Genomic DNA, 16367 nt, shown 5'->3' with positions numbered 1-16367 from the left:
TCAATTTTATTCTTACTTAAAAGAAAAGTAACCATATTACTTATTTTTCCTTAATCAGTGTAATAAGTTGTTTACATTTCTTGTGCAGAATTATTAATCTACCTGTCTGATGATATGTCTGATTGAAATGAATGTTGTTATGTTGTTCGGGGAATTTATATTCTGTTGGTTTTTTATATCTCTATATTAGTGTCAACATTCTCTCTTTATCTTTTATCCCTTCTATTCTGCCAACGTTGTGTTTTATTTAATAAATGTTTTTATTTTGACATGGGAGTAGGGTATTTCGAATACGGTTTTTGAACAATATCCTTATTCTTTAATGAAAATCAAGTAGTTGATGAGAATAATGTAAATGTGTTTTATTTATCTTTTTGTGTATTCATCTTATGAACAGGTATGCATCAAAGGAAAATGATAAGTGGATTCGCGCCGTGGTCAAGGATCTCACAATTGAGGCTGGTTCTGGTCTTATCATTCTGGATCCGCTGGATATTTCGGGGGGATATACTTCTATTAAAGAGAAAACAAACATGTCTTTGATATCAACTGATATTTGTATTCATCTTTCATTAAGTGCAATTTCTCTTCTACTTAACCTTCAAAACCAAGCTGCTGCAGCATTGCAATTTGGAAATGCAGTTCCTCTGGCTCCCTGCACCAATTTCGATAGAATTTGGGTGTCACCTAAAGGTTTTCTTCAATTTAGTTGGAGTAGTTATGATGCATTTTCTCACTATGTTTTGTTTAAATTTTTTGGTTTTGTTTTTCCATCTTTTTTTACCATGTCTGCAGAAAATGGATCTCATAACAATCTTACCATTTGGAGGCCACAAGCTCCATCAAACTATGTTATATTAGGAGATTGTGTGACATCAAGGTAAAAATATTATTTCCCTCGATCCATTATGGTTAAAGACTTAAAGGTTCAGGGTTCTTTGTTTCTGTTTTCTTCCATTCTAGAATTAGTTGTAGGTTGGTGATATTGGCTAATCAACTATTAACCTATAGATTAAAACTGAGTCCTGGTCTGTGCTGTTCACAGTTGACACCTATACTCAAGGGATAGGTGTGTGGGCTTTTGTGAGGATGGGTTGAGTATTGAATGCTGTCTTAGTTTGTTTGTAGGCTGTGTTTCTCTCTATGTGTCTTTTGTTTTTGGGCTTGTCTGGGGATTTGGTTTTTGGCCAAGAGATAGATCATGATCATGACCATGACTATGTTTTTTATTTTTTAAGATGTGAATGCTTGACAGGTCTAGTATTAATTTTGGGAGCCTTAGGTTCAGTAAAATTTCATGATTTGGAATCAGTATTTTGTCATTTGTTTGTAATTATTTTTGTATCAGCAAACTTTACATTTTTTTGTCATCAATATCTTAATCATTAAATAGAAAGATGCTTTTCCTTTTATTGTTCTCCAGGCCAATTCCTCCTTCACAGGCAGTACTGGCAGTTAGTAATACATATGGGCGTGTGCGGAAGCCAGTGGGTTTTAATCTTATTGGCTTTTTGTCTCATATCCTTGGATTGGAAGGAGTGGATGGTCATTCTGATGTTGACAGTGATTGTTCCCTTTGGATGCCAGTTCCACCTCCAGGGTATACTTCAATGGGTTGTGTAGCAAATATAGGAAAATATCCACCACCAAATCATGCTGTTTATTGCCTGCGCTCTGACCTTGTAACATCTACAACTTATTCAGAATGCATGCTGAGTGCCTCATCAAATCAGCAGTTCACTTCTGGATTTAGCATCTGGCGTTTGGACAATGTTATTGGATCGTTTTATGCCCATTCTTCAACTGAATGCCCTTCCAAAGAAAATAGTTCTGACCTGAGTCATCTTCTTCTCTGGAATTCAGTTTGGTCCTATGCATCTCTTAAGGAATCTGTTCCTGAGTTGGCTGTAGTCAATGATCATGCTAGTCAGCAAACAAGTAATCAGAGTGCTAGTTCATCTGGGTGGGACATTCTCAGGTCAATTTCAAAAGCAACTAGTTGTTATGTGTCAACCCCTCACTTTGAGAGAATGTGGTGGGACAAGGGCAGTGACCTCCGTAGACCGGTATCAATTTGGCGGCCTATTTCACGTCGTGGTTATGCTGTAGTGGGTGATTGCATAACTGAAGGGTTAGATCTTTTTTATCTTGGAATGTTTCTTTTTCAAACTCTTTATCGTTATCATTTATCAGTATTTCTATTAACACTTGGCATCATCTTTTTGTCCTTTCCAGCATAGAACCGCCTGCTCTGGGCATAATTTTTAAGTCTGATGATCCAGAAATCTCTGCAAAGCCTGTGCAATTTACTAAAGTTGCTCATATCACAGGGAAAGGTTTTGATGAAATTTTCTTCTGGTACCCAATAGCCCCCCCTGGTTATGCTTCTTTAGGGTGTATAGTTTCCAGAACAGATGAAGCTCCGTGCATGGATTTGTTTTGCTGCCCTAGGATGGATCTTGTTAACCCAGCCAACATTCCTGAAGTGCCCATTTCCAGCTCTTCGAGCTCAAAGGCATCCCAGTGCTGGAGTCTTTGGAAAGTTGAAAATCAGGTTTAGATAAATGCTCATCAAAGTCATTGTTCATAATTGTCACTTTGAATTTTTGGGAACTCTAAGATAGGTCGTTTTTGAATATGAAACATATAAGTTTATCAAAAACTTTGCTTTTTAACTAAGTTCAGGTCTGGTATAATCTTCTTAGCCTATGGTGCTTCATTCTTTGAATTTTTACTAGGAAGAAACGACAGATGATAGTGTTTGTGACTGCCTGTTATTCTGTAGGCTTGTACTTTTCTTGCACGCTCTGATATGAAAAAGCCATCAACGCGGTTGGCTTACACTATTGGTGATTCTGTGAAGCCGAAGACACGGGAAAATGTAACTGCTGAGGTTAAACTAAGATACTTCTCGCTAACTGTTTTAGACAGCCTACATGGAATGGTATGTTTTCTTAAAAAAATACACCCTGGACCTTTTGCATCATATTGTGCTCTCTTTATGATGAATTTGGATCGTTTCAGATGACACCGCTATTTGACATGACTATCACCAATATCAAGTTGGCAACACATGGTCGGCTGGAGGCTATGAATGCAGTCCTCATTTCCTCTATTGCTGCTTCAACCTTTAACACGCAGTTAGAAGCATGGGAGCCCTTGGTGGAGCCATTTGATGGCATATTCAAGTTAGTTTCTGCCTCATCTAGTTACTATTGCCTACTAAGAGAGAGAGCGGCAAAAAAAAAAAAAAAAAACACCAGCTTGTAATTTGGTGTCCTTTGTTAAATATTTTATCTTTTTGGTTTCCTTTTTCTAGGTTTGAAACATATGAGACCAATGTGCATGCACCATCAAGACTTGGGAAGAGGATGCGCATTGCTGCTACCAACATTTTAAACATAAATGTCAGTGCAGCAAATCTTGATACTTTAGTGGAGACCATTCTTTCGTGGAGACGACAGTTAGAGCTTGAACAGAAAGCGACCAAGCTGATTGAGGTCAATTGGAATTTGGACCTTGATTTTGGTTTGAGAAGTTGCTGAGTTGATTTCCGTACTGAGTATGTGCTTTAAAATATCTATCTATCTATTATTTCTCAGGACGGTGGTGGTGCTTCTGGACATGAAGATCTGGCCTTTTCTGCCCTGGATGAAGATGATTTACGGACCGTGATAGTGGAGAATAAACTGGGGAATGATCTGTTCCTGAAAAGGATTGAGCAGAATTCTGAAGTGGTTGAGCAACTTCATCATGGTGACTGTGCTTTAGTTTGGATTCCACCTGCAAGGTTTTCGGACAGGTTAAATGTTGCAGAGGAATCTAGGGAAGCGCGCTATTATGTTGCTGTACAGATTCTTGTAGCCAAGGTTCTATTATGATTGAAGTTTTTGCTTCATATATTCCTTTTCTTTTGGCCAGTATATGTTCATTTATTATTTGATTGCTAATTTCTAAACAAAAATATGACTTGTTAATGTTTGGCAGGATTTACCTATCATTGATGATGGTAATAGCCATAACTTCTTTTGTGCTTTGCGACTGGTCATTGATAGTCAAGCAACAGATCAGCAAAAACTTTTCCCGCAGAGTGCAAGGACAAAATGTGTTAAGCCCTTAGTTTCAGACATGGAGTACCCAAATAAAGGCAATGCAAAGTGGAATGAACTTTTCATATTTGAAGTTCCTCGTAAGGTCTGTTTTGTATTTAGCAATTTTATTCTTTCCTTTTGCTTGTTGTTTCTTTTTATTGTTAAAAGGAGGCATGTTGTTAGCTTGTGGTACTTTGGTACAAATAGCTAACATATTCATGTTGCTTTAAAAGTATGGTATGTAAGTTAATCAAAGGTACTAAAAAATGTGGTTATAGTAAAATGTCATGTTCTATAAGAACAATTAAGAATGCTGTGATGCTGATATGGAATGGAAGAGCTATTGTTTTCTGGGCGAATAGCTAAGGAATTTCTGCATGTTCTTTCATAGGGGGTTGCTAAGTTGGAGGTGGAGGTAACAAACCTTTCAGCAAAAGCTGGTAAAGGTATGTTTTACTGGTGCTTCAGCTTGAATTAAAATGCAAATTCACATAAATCCTAGATATAGGAATTTTTCTGGCTTTTGATGCTTGTGATAGAATGCAAAGTCTGTGTGCCTCTTATACTTGTATGAGTTGATGTTAGTGCATTCAATTTCATGTAGGTTTTGGTAATAAGCACTCTAGTTTAATGGCCATAGAAATTTCTATGATGAGTTTTTGCCATTCATTACCATGTTACTCTACTCTCTCATTTGTTCTTCATTATGTTTGAAGTTGTTATTTATTGATTTAATTTTATCTAGTTGTTTCTGCTAAATCAATAATATTCTTCTAGAGGTTGATTTATTAATTTTTCTATATACATCAAATATTCTCTTGCTTCTGTCAGATTGCAAGTCATCCTCTTTCCTCAAACATGAACATTTATATGTTTGTTATAGTCTGTTCATGTTGTAATTTAATAAAGCAGGTGAAGTTGTTGGTGCGCTTTCTTTTCCTGTTGGACATGGCGCAAATATTTTAAAGAAGGTATCTTCAGCAAGGATGCTGTCTCAACGTAATGATGTTGAAAATATTGAATCATATCCACTGAGGAGAAAGGTGAATTAATCTTTTCTGCATCTTCGGTGCAATTACTTAACATTTCTTTGTTTCAATGGAATTTTAGCATGCGCCATTTCTTTACTTTTCTCTTTTCCTGTTTCAGTCCAACATCGTTGAAGATATGCATGACTATGGATACCTCTGTGTTTCCACCTCTTATTTTGAGAGGAATACAACTGCACATTTTCAAAGAGATGCAGAAAGCAAGGATGGTTCTGACAATGATATAGGTTTCTGGGTTAGGCTTGGAACAGAGGGTTCATGGGAGAGCATTCGTTCACTGCTTCCATTGTCAGTAGTTCCCAAATCATTACGAAGGGAATTTATTGCAATGGAAGTTGTCATGAAAAATGGAAAGAAGCATGCTATTTTCAGAGGTCTTGCAATGGTTGTAAATGATTCAGATGTTAATTTGGATATTTCAGTATGTCATGTTTCAATGATTCATGATTCAGGATCAAGCAGTCAGAACATAGTGGTAGAAGAAATCTTTGAAAATCAACGCTATCAACCAATTACTGGTTGGGGCAATAAGTGGTCTGGTTTTCGTGGTAATGATCCTGGGCGCTGGAGCACCAAAGACTTCTCATATTCATCAAAGGTTAGTGATTTTCCATGATGATTGTTTCCATCTTCTTGGGATTTATTTTTTGCATCACCATCAATATATATATATATATATATATATATTTATGTCCCTTCTCTCTTGATTTTGGTTTCTTACTTCACCTTTATCTTGAAGGATTTTTTTGAACCTCCTCTTCCCAATGGGTGGCAATGGATATCAACATGGACTATTGATAAATCCCAATTTGTTGATGAGGATGGCTGGGCTTATGGGCCTGACTATCAAAGTCTGAGATGGCCCCCAACTTCTTCAAAGTCATATATGAAATCAGGTCATGATGTGCGCAGGCGGCGCTGGATCAGAACAAGACAACAAATTGCTGACCAAGGCAAAAGTTACACAAAGAGTGACTTCACTACCATAAGCCCTGGATGTTCTACTGTATTACCGTGGGGAAGTACATCTAAAGAATCTGACCAGTGTTTACGTGTCCGTCCTTGTGTCGATTATCCTCAGCCCTCATATGCTTGGGGTCAAAGCATTGTTGTTGCTGTTGGTTCTAGTTTTGCAAGTGGAAAGGACCAACCTTTCTTAGATCAAGGTTCACAATATAGACAAAATACTTTGCCACAAGGAAGCAAAATGCCCAATTGTGCTCTCAAGTTAAATGAACTAGAGAAGAAGGATGTACTTCTTTGTTGTTGCCCTAGTGTTGGAAGCAGACAAATTTGGCTAAGTGTAGGTGCAGATGCGTCAGCCCTTCATACAGAGCTTAATCAACCTGTTTATGACTGGAAGATCTCTGTTAATTCTCCTTTGAAGTTGGAAAATCGACTGTCCTGTCCAGCTAAGTTCACGATCTGGGAAAAAGCAAAAGAAGGGAACTATATTGAGCGAGAGCATAGTATCATATCTTCGCGCAAGAGTGCTCATATACGTTCAGTGGATGTCCAAAGACCTATATATCTTACATTCTTTGTACAGGGTGGTTGGGCACTGGAAAAGGTAACTTTAATCCAACAATGCATGTTTTTTTATCATCTGCAAGCCAACGTGTACTAAATCTTTTAATTCTTTTGTGGTGAATGTATTATTTTTTGCAGGACCCAGTTCTTATTCTGGATCTTTCTTCCAATGCTCACGTTTCATCTTTCTGGATGTTCCACCAGAAAAGTAAAAGGTTGTGGCTCCAATTTCTTTTTTCATGTGTCATCACCTCTAATAATTTTGCTTCCTACATCTCTTGTGATTTGTCAGCATGATCCTCATAATTTGATGTCCCCCTTCTTAGCAGACGTGTGGTTGGCACTTGTTCACAAAAGAAATGGAAGGAAATGATATATTATTTGTCTCATGTTTGTTTCTCCTTGCAAATTGTCAGTTTTAAGTGTACAGAAAACTAAGTGGAATGGTGTGAGATTTGATGCCACAGTTCACTTTATCTTTTATTGACAATGGATTCATAAGATAAGTGAAAGGAATGTATGTATATATATATGATTCTGTTTCTTCGTGATCAACTTTATTACTAAAAGAAAGAACTTCGGTACAATTTGCACAGTGAAATGATATATTAATGACCAATTGGGGGAATAGTCTTAAGGTTACTGCATCCTTCTATTTGTTTATTTGTGAAAAATAATTCTGGCTTGTTATCCATGATCTTATCACATGGTTTTGCAGGAGATTGCGTGTGAGCATTGAAAGAGATATGGGAGGAGCCAGTGCTGCACCAAAAACGATAAGGTTTTTTGTTCCATATTGGATCATTAATGATTCATCACTGCCTCTAGCATATCAAGTGGTGGAAATTGAAGGTTCAGATAGTGCAGACATGGATTCACACTCACTATCTAGAGCAGTTAAATCTGCAAGAACAGTTTTGAGGACCCCTTCATACTCAATGGAAAGGAGACATTCTGGTTCAAGGAGAAACATCCAAGTACTTGAAGCTATTGAGGACACCAGTCCAATAGCTAGTATGCTTTCCCCGCAAGACTCTGCAGGTCGTAGTGGTGTTATGCTGTTTCCATCGCAGAAGGATACATATGTGTCCCCTCGGGTTGGGATTGCTGTTGCTATTCGTAATTCTGAAACTTACAGTCCTGGGATTTCCCTTCTTGAGCTTGAAAAGAAGGTAATATGTTAGGGGATCAAAATGTCTACATGCTTATGAATCTTGTTTCCTTTTTCTCTTTTGTGGGCTTGGTGGAAAGGGGTAAAGCTTCAGATAAATTGCTTGGTGGTGTTTTAGTCATATGTGACGCTAAATGAAGTAACTTCTGTTCCAGGAACGTGTTGATGTAAAAGCATACAGTTCAGATGGGTCATACTATAAGCTTTCAGCTCTAGTGAATATGACCTCAGACAGAACAAAGGTGAAAAACTAGTTTCTAAAACATTGTAGGTATTTTATATATTATTGTGATTCTTGCTTCCATTCTCTGGTAACTAGAGTAGTCGTTTATTCTTTTATTTCTTATACATTGTTATTGGGGCTTCTTCTTTGAACTTTTTATTGTTTTTATAATCTCGTTCTAACTTTCGGAAGTTATCTTTAGCCATCCTTGTAAATTTCGGCATTCATTGTGATTCATACCATAATTGGGATTTTTAAAGTCTATGCCATTCTTTTTTCTGGCTTATGGCATAGGATAAATTTCCAATAGGCATTCAGTTATTGCAGCATGACCTCAGAAACATTATGGCTTTATGTGTTACCTTTTTCTGCTTATTGCTATTAAAAAAGTTTCCAGTTAGTGCCTGCTTGGGCCTTGGAGATTCTATGCTCTAAATTTCTTGTTGAAGTTGCATGAACTTTAATAGCTAGTCCTTTGATTTTGCAATCTTCTTATGCGTGCATACTTGCTATTATCATCAATGTTCCATGGTAGACTTTTCCTACAACCTGAAACCAAATCTTTGCTGCAACATACTCAGGCAAATAGATTGGAGAGAGTGGCCTTTTTCATTTGAACTTTCTTGTACACTAGACTAATAAGCATTATTGCTTTTGTGGATAAAGGCATGTAGTTAGTTTAAGAAATCTATTTGAGGTTGCGGGTCTTCTTTAAGGAAAACAGCTCTATTCCTTTCTTGCTATTTTTGGACCCAATAAATCTGGGTCCAACTATGTTCTGAACTGTAGATTGTCAGTGTAACCTATAGGATTTGTAAATCATCACCTATTTGGCCTGGTAGCCACTGGTATTGAATTAGAATGTACAGGGTGCTATAATGATTCAAGACAAGGAAGCTCTGAGTCCTGGAACATGCTTAAAAAATGGTGTATTGATATTTCTTTATAGAATTTTTTAGTCAGTTATTAGCTAATAAAAATGGTTGACATTCAGGTCATTCATCTTCAGCCACACATGCTATTTATCAATAGGGTTGGTTTCAGTCTTTGCCTGCAGCAGTGTGATTGTCAGACAGTGGAATGGATCCATCCCACTGATCCTCCAAAACTCTTTGGATGGCAGAGTTCTTCAAAAGTTGAGCTGTTGAAGGTCAGTGTAAATCATTCATACCAATGGTTCAATATATTTCCCTGCATATATTGTTATAATATCTGCTTTAGCTAATTGGACTTCTTTTTATTTTAGTTGTGGGTGAATGGATATAAGTGGAGTACACCTTTTAGTGTTTCTAGTGAAGGTGTGATGCGTGTTTCTTTGAAAAATGACACTGGAAGTGATCAGTTGCTGGTTAAGGTTGAAGTTCGGAGTGGAACAAAAAGCTCACGCTATGAAGTTATCTTCCGTCCAAATTCCTCATCAAGTCCTTACAGGTTACATTTTACACCTGTGTATACACTCTTAGAACTTCCTTAAATACTTACAGAATAGTAAATGGAAAAGGGTTTTTTTTCCCCTTACTGTTTAAAGTTTACTTAAGACTCATTTTCCAGGCATATAAGGTTGGCAGTTTGGTGGGTCAAGTTGAGTTCTGGTTGGTCATTTAAATTTTGGGTCAGTTTGGTTTGGTTATTTTCTGTTTGGGTCATGTATGAATCATCTCGATTTTGGGTCACTTTGTGTTTGAATTGCTCAGTTTTAGGTCGTTGACTTTGGTAGATGCATTCAAATAGAGTTCTAGTTCAGGTCATTTGTTTAAATGATTTTTATCATAGTATCTATTATTTCTTAATCAATTTGAAGTTTGAAATGGGAAAAGAATAAAAATTATGCCCAATTGAAGTTTTGGATTATTCAGGTCCATTTGGGCTTGGGTTGCTTCATGTGTGATTAGGTTTTTTTAGGTTCAGGTCATTGGCTTTTAGAGTCAAATTGGGTTGGATTAGGTTAGGTTTTGGGTGTGTTGGGTAGATCTTTCTGATCTGGTTGGATTTTTTCAGTTCTACATGCATAGGTCCCCTTTCTTGAATTCCGTTTTGTATTTTTCTACTCTTCTCTCTCATTTCTAATATTGTTTTTTTCTGGGAACAGGATTGAGAATCGTTCCATTTTTTTACCACTTCGCTGCCGGCAAGTGGATGGTACCAGTGATTCATGGCACTCTCTTCTTCCCAACACTGCTGTTTCTTTCCTATGGGAAGATCTTGGTCGACAACATTTGTTGGAAATCCTTGCGGATGGGACTGACCCATCAAGGTCAGAAATCTACAATATTGATAAGATTTTCGATCACCAGCCCATTGATGTGACAGGACCTGCCAGAGCTTTACGAGTTACCATCCTAAAAGAAGAAAAAGTAAATGTTGTTAAGATCAGTGACTGGATGCCTGAAAATGAGCCTACAGCAATCATCAGCCAAAGGATTCCATCCTCATTGTCAGAGTTCTCTAGAAATGAGCCTAATCAACAGCAATGGCAGTCCACCTCAGAATGTGAGTTTCATGTTATAGTTGAGCTTGCGGAGCTTGGGGTGTCCATTGTTGACCATACGCCTGAGGAGATATTATATCTGTCAGTGCAAAATCTTCATTTGGCATATTCAACTGGCTTGGGCACTGGGTTTAGCAGGTATGCTCTGCTTTTAATAAATTCCAATGCTGCAATAAAGCAAGATTTATGTTATCACAAGACAAATTTGGTTGTCCCACAAAGAATTGCTCCATTTCGACAAAAAATTCTGTAAATTTTTTATTAGAATGCCTGTCGTAACATTCCTTATGGTAAAAAATTAAACTTGGTTTTATTCATGAAATCATGAAATTGTTACATGTGATTGGTTTCATGATGCTCTGCCTTTGTTAGCAGTTCTGTTTCAAGTAATAAATTGTCCTTCAACTCATTGTGGACTTGTTATGATTTTTATAGGATATCTTATCACAATTACACTTGTGCAAAAATATACCTTTCCATGTGCCTTTCTTATGCATAAATTCATTAATTGTGCAAGTTGAGTACTAAAAAGTTCTGAATTTGTAAATTGAAAGCCTTAGATTTAGCACAAATCTGCATTGTGACATGCTATTCTGCAGAGAACCTTATTAATTGTCTACTTATTATGTAGGCAAAATAGATGTCCAAAAATGTAGTATCTTGTACCAAAAATTTTCCCTGTTATCTAGCAATTTGTGATTGTTTACTGATTATATCTTTTGGTTATTTCAGGTTCAAATTAAGAATGGGAGGAATTCAAATGGATAACCAGTTGCCACTAACTCCAACACCAGTTCTCTTCAGGCCACAGAGAATTGGGCAGGAGACAGATTATATGTTGAAAATTTCTGTGACTCTACAGACAAATGGATCGCTGGATCTATGTGTCTATCCATATATAGGTTTCCATGTGAGCAGTTAAATCTCAAAGTTCGAGCAGAGTGTTTATTATTTTTTCCTATAGTAGTCACTCATATAGTCATATACATTTTGATTGGCTTATTACCAGGGGCCCGATAATTCTGCATTTTTGATAAACATTCATGAACCTATCATATGGCGCATTCATGAGATGATACAGCAGGTCAACCTCAGTAGGTTATATGATACTAAAACTACTGCAGTTTCAGTTGATCCAATCATTCAAATTGGGTATGAGAGAACCTTTCTTCAATTTTGGTATCAAATTGTGCTTTGCTCTGTATTTGATTGCTTGAGTCTTATCACTTATGTTTACCCGGAAATACAGGGTTCTCAACATCTCAGAAGTTCGACTGAAAGTTTCGATGGCTATGTCACCTAGCCAACGGCCTAGAGGAGTACTTGGTTTTTGGTCATCCTTAATGACTGCATTAGGGAACACTGAGAATTTGTCAGTAAGTTTTACATTTAATCTCTTTTTGTTTCCTTGTTTGTAGATCCTCTCTGTAGTTTGACTTTTAATTCTCTGGCTGGATCTGAAAAGTCAATTATGTAAGTATATGGAAGCTAGAAGAATTGTCTGCCTTGTTGTAATAAATATCTGTTAAGATATCATGGCCTCCTAATATCTCAAAGTTGCAGTACATGTGTTGATAGATCCATTTGGTTTGGTAATTACTAGGGTTGGTGGCATAACACTAAGCTGTAACACTCTATTATCTACTATGCTTGCCATTAATTAAGTACTATCCTATCGATGAAGTAACATTAGCAACTCTCAGAGCTATATATACATCTCAAGAATTTCTTAACTAACTTTCATGGGCTCTTTGGTGTTGGTTATGCACATTATAATACAACTGTTGAATAACAGGTCAAGATAAACCAAAGGTTTCATGAGAATGTGTGCATGAGGCAGAGTACTATGATTAATAATGCTATTTCAAACATCAAAAAGGATCTTCTTGGCCAACCGCTTCAATTGCTTTCTGGCCTTGATATATTGGGCAACGCAAGCAGTGCTCTTGGACATATGAGTAAAGGAGTGGCTGCTTTATCAATGGATAAGAAATTTATCCAAAGCCGGCAGAGACAGGTATGTCACAAACCCAAAATCTTGATTACTAAGCATACACTGCCCGCTCTGGTGCTTGATCCACTTGCAAGATGTGTGTGATAACCCTAACCCTGAGAGATGGGTAACACGTGTGTGATAACTTTTTGAATAACTGACAAAAGGGATATGTCTACTACATCTTGCTAATTCACTAACCCTGAGAGCTTTAGTAATAGTGTTTGATTTCATTGTGTAACTAGATAGTCCAATGATTAATTAAAGCGTAAGTTAATGATTAATTAATAAACCCCTTCTTGCCTTGGTATGCCATCTTTAATTTCCTCTTCTGATTTCTTTATTGGCACCCTTAAAACATGTCTACAGCAGGGGAATTGATAAATTTTAGAACAGACTGAAATTTTCCAGTCAAAAAAGGATCTCCTGTAGGATATGTGTTTTAAGGTGTAATGTGCAGTAAGGATAATATTTTCTTCTATACCTTATAACTCTTAGTATAAATACAAGAGGCTACCATAGGATTAGGAAGCACTTATTTCTCCCTACTTCAAGAATATGATACTACAAATAATTGACTGACAACCTTTTTTCTCTTTGTCCTGCTCATGCTGTTGTTACATACTTTCTATGCTATGGTCTATTAAAGCCAATAATCATTCAACGGGCCTCTTTTTGGGTAATACTTGTCTGGTTTTGGGCAGTTAACCATTCTGGAACACTCATATTTTCTTTTCAATGTGCTTGTTCTAGCAGGAGAACAAGGGTGTAGAGGACTTTGGTGATGTTATTAGAGAAGGGGGTGGAGCACTAGCGAAAGGCCTGTTCAGAGGAGTTACTGGCATATTAACAAAGCCTCTTGAAGGCGCAAAAACTTCTGGTGTTGAGGGCTTTGTTCAGGGTGTTGGAAAAGGAATAATAGGTGCAGCTGCACAGCCAGTGAGTGGGGTTCTGGATCTTTTGTCAAAAACTACTGAAGGTGCAAATGCTATGAGAATGAAGATAGCATCTGCTATAGCTTCAGATGAACAGCTCCTCCGCAGGAGGCTGCCTCGTGTAATTAGTGGTGATAATTTGCTTCGACCATATGATGAGTACAAAGCACAAGGACAGGTACTTTATTTTTTGTGTCCTTTTAGCAGGTATAATTGGCTTTGAGTACATTAAGTCAAAGGGCAAGTGGAAAGAGACCCCTTTTTATTATAATTTTGTCCATCCATTTTCTGTTATACTTTCGCATTTACTTGTCTCTGTTTTATTTATGTTTGAAATTTTGGTTTTTATGATCACCTGCTTATGTTTTGAATACAACTTTTTAACCTACTGGCATATGTGTTCATCTTGAAGGTCATATTGCAATTGGCGGAATCGGGTTCTTTCTTTGGCCAGGTTGATCTATTCAAAGTACGGGGAAAATTTGCATTATCAGATGCATATGAAGATCATTTCTTGCTACCAAAGGGAAAAACTGTTATGGTTACTCATCGAAGAATAATATTATTGCAAGTATGTCAACTAGTTTGGTTAGAAACATTTTATGGTTTGACTGGTGCCTTTTTTCTATTACTAAACCTGGAGGCCAAACTAAAGGATCACACTGCATTTTGCCTTTTTCAGCAAACCACTAATATCACTCAGAGGAAATTCAACCCGGTGAGGGATCCATGTTCAGTTTTGTGGGATGTAATGTGGGTTGACCTGGCAACAATGGAGTTAACTCAGGGAAAGAAAGACCAACCAAAAGCTCCACCTTCACGGCTCATACTTTATTTAAAGACTAGACCAACAGATACAAAAGAACAAGTTCGTGTTATAAAATGCAGCAGAGATACTCATCAAGCTCTTGAAGTTTACTCTTCAATTGAACAAGCAATGAATACATATGGACAAAACCTTGTGAAGGTTAGTTTTTCCAGATTGCACTCTTTATTTCATTTAGACAGCATTGTTTATTGCACTGTATGTTTTAGACTTTGACAAATGTTTTCCTATTTTAAGTAGTTTTTTCAAAGTTTTATCATAACGTGCTAGTATCTTTGTTTTAGTTAGCGAAAATATAAGCATAGATGGTTTGCTGGCATTGACATTTCAGCGGTAATATTGAAAAATTCAAGTGTATGAAACATAGATTGGAGCGTGTCTAAGCATGGCCTTGGATCATCCTATAATTTTGAGATTTTTTCTCTCAGTAAGAGCTTCTTTCAATGATTCAGGAGCTGCTGAAGAAGAAAGTTACAAAACCATATTCGCCAGTTACTGATGGAACCGGTGTTGAAATGATTCGGAAAGAAGTGACTTGCACCTTGTCTCCTCAACAGGTGCCTACATCAGTTCCTATGAGATCGACCTTTGGCAGCAGCATCAACTAACTTAAGAATCTGTGCCAACGGAGAATTTTTAACGTCAGTTTCCAAGACTGCTACTGGGGAATCAAAAAGTTTGAGCACCCATAGCCCCGCCAGCTAAGGTAAGGCATTGAAGCTTCCATTTTTGACCATTTGAATGAGCATCAGCTCAGTGTAAGGGTGTTATTGCACCATTGGGAGTTTTGTAGTGGGAGGAATATTTTGCAAAGCCCCTTTGAAAATATGGATATGGTCGATTTCGCCCCCCTGAGAACAGTAGATGCTTGAATGTAAATTGGTATCTCTTCATAGAAAAAGCTTATGCAGTAAATATCTGATATAATATAATTCATCAGGCGCTTCTCGAAATGTATAGTTTTTTACATTTCTTGTACATGTCTACAGTTGACACAAGAAAGCCGGTTTTCTGGCTCGTTATCATATATCAACGTGGCTGGTAAGCAAAGTTCAGTAGTTGGCCCTATGTGTATGGTGCAGTGTATAATATCTCGTTTTCAATTAGTCAACTTTTTACTTACGATAAGACAGACAAAATCAAAAAAAAAAAAAAATTCCAATTTCTCATTTGATTCGAGTAAAAAGGAGTAAGTAACAAAGCTGAGTCATTTTATAAATCATTGGAATCGGAATCTAATTTGTCATCTTATATTCTAAAGACAAGTAATTTTATTTTATTTTTCATTTCATTTCAATTTGTAATTTAAACAAATGGTGTGATTTTTTTTATCTAATTCACAATCTTACCCAATTCAAACAAAGTAATGTTTCTCTTTTATAGTAATGTAAGTAATCCATTTTGTCATTTTTTTTTTTCCGTTTAGAGTAGGTTCTATATAGAAGGTGTTTTTAGTCAACACTGTTTCCATAATTTTCTGTACCAAAAACAATGAATCAAATATACAGATTGTAGAATATATATATATACAAGGCTTTGTTCACCTGGAGAAATCAGAACTATCAAATTCACTTGGCGCAGGGGGAATTCCATAGCAGTCAGCAAGAACAAGTATGTACGTTTATATTCAAAGAATGCCTGTCGTTTTCCCTATAACCAAACAAGAGGGAAATCAAAACCAAAGAGAAAGACTAGAACGTGTTTTTCCTTTGGTTATTATATAGAATCTAGTTTCTGATTAATTTGCAAAAGCCAAAATGAAAAAACGAAAAAAAGAATAATGAGCTGGGTAAATGAATTTCTTTTGATTATAATATAAATCATTAATCACGATATCATCTATTTTATAAATACATGTAAGTTTACCTGTATAGATTTAAAATTAAATCATTATTTTTACTTTTAAAGTAGATTATAATTATAAAAAAAATTTAAACTTGATATATCCTTTTATAATATAAATCATTAATCAAAAAAAATGTATCATCTTAGTTTATATATACACGTACACATAGGCTCACTTGCTTTAATTTGGAACTAGAGAAGTTCTTCAAGTATAAG

General features: G+C 36.5%; 1 protein-coding gene across 1 annotated transcript in view; it reads left to right on the top strand.

Annotated features, from left to right (window-relative positions):
• The window catches only part of LOC110421359 (calcium-dependent lipid-binding family protein), a 35168-nt gene extending 19607 nt beyond the window's left edge, over nucleotides 1–15561 (top strand). The window contains exons 37-63 of the mRNA XM_021434947.2: nucleotides 398–693; nucleotides 796–880; nucleotides 1424–2131; nucleotides 2236–2554; nucleotides 2786–2944; nucleotides 3025–3188; nucleotides 3320–3500; nucleotides 3603–3869; nucleotides 3988–4194; nucleotides 4483–4537; nucleotides 5004–5134; nucleotides 5241–5738; nucleotides 5880–6710; nucleotides 6809–6885; nucleotides 7389–7842; nucleotides 7997–8083; nucleotides 9059–9214; nucleotides 9311–9495; nucleotides 10154–10690; nucleotides 11285–11462; nucleotides 11562–11704; nucleotides 11802–11928; nucleotides 12348–12569; nucleotides 13302–13658; nucleotides 13893–14051; nucleotides 14163–14447; nucleotides 14759–15561. Coding sequence (XP_021290622.1) covers nucleotides 398–693; nucleotides 796–880; nucleotides 1424–2131; nucleotides 2236–2554; nucleotides 2786–2944; nucleotides 3025–3188; nucleotides 3320–3500; nucleotides 3603–3869; nucleotides 3988–4194; nucleotides 4483–4537; nucleotides 5004–5134; nucleotides 5241–5738; nucleotides 5880–6710; nucleotides 6809–6885; nucleotides 7389–7842; nucleotides 7997–8083; nucleotides 9059–9214; nucleotides 9311–9495; nucleotides 10154–10690; nucleotides 11285–11462; nucleotides 11562–11704; nucleotides 11802–11928; nucleotides 12348–12569; nucleotides 13302–13658; nucleotides 13893–14051; nucleotides 14163–14447; nucleotides 14759–14914 — 7024 coding nt within the window. The 3' untranslated portion in view covers nucleotides 14915–15561. The remainder of the gene's footprint in view (nucleotides 1–397; nucleotides 694–795; nucleotides 881–1423; nucleotides 2132–2235; nucleotides 2555–2785; nucleotides 2945–3024; nucleotides 3189–3319; nucleotides 3501–3602; nucleotides 3870–3987; nucleotides 4195–4482; nucleotides 4538–5003; nucleotides 5135–5240; nucleotides 5739–5879; nucleotides 6711–6808; nucleotides 6886–7388; nucleotides 7843–7996; nucleotides 8084–9058; nucleotides 9215–9310; nucleotides 9496–10153; nucleotides 10691–11284; nucleotides 11463–11561; nucleotides 11705–11801; nucleotides 11929–12347; nucleotides 12570–13301; nucleotides 13659–13892; nucleotides 14052–14162; nucleotides 14448–14758) is intronic.
• The last annotated feature ends 806 nt before the right edge of the window (nucleotides 15562–16367 follow it).

The sequence above is a fragment of the Theobroma umbraticum genome, unplaced genomic scaffold (genome assembly GCF_002168275.2).
Source record: "Theobroma umbraticum cultivar Fairchild unplaced genomic scaffold, ASM216827v3 scaffold_130.0, whole genome shotgun sequence".
Taxonomy (NCBI): Eukaryota; Viridiplantae; Streptophyta; class Magnoliopsida; order Malvales; family Malvaceae; genus Theobroma; species Theobroma umbraticum.
This window is presented reverse-complemented; position numbering and strand designations above follow the sequence as displayed.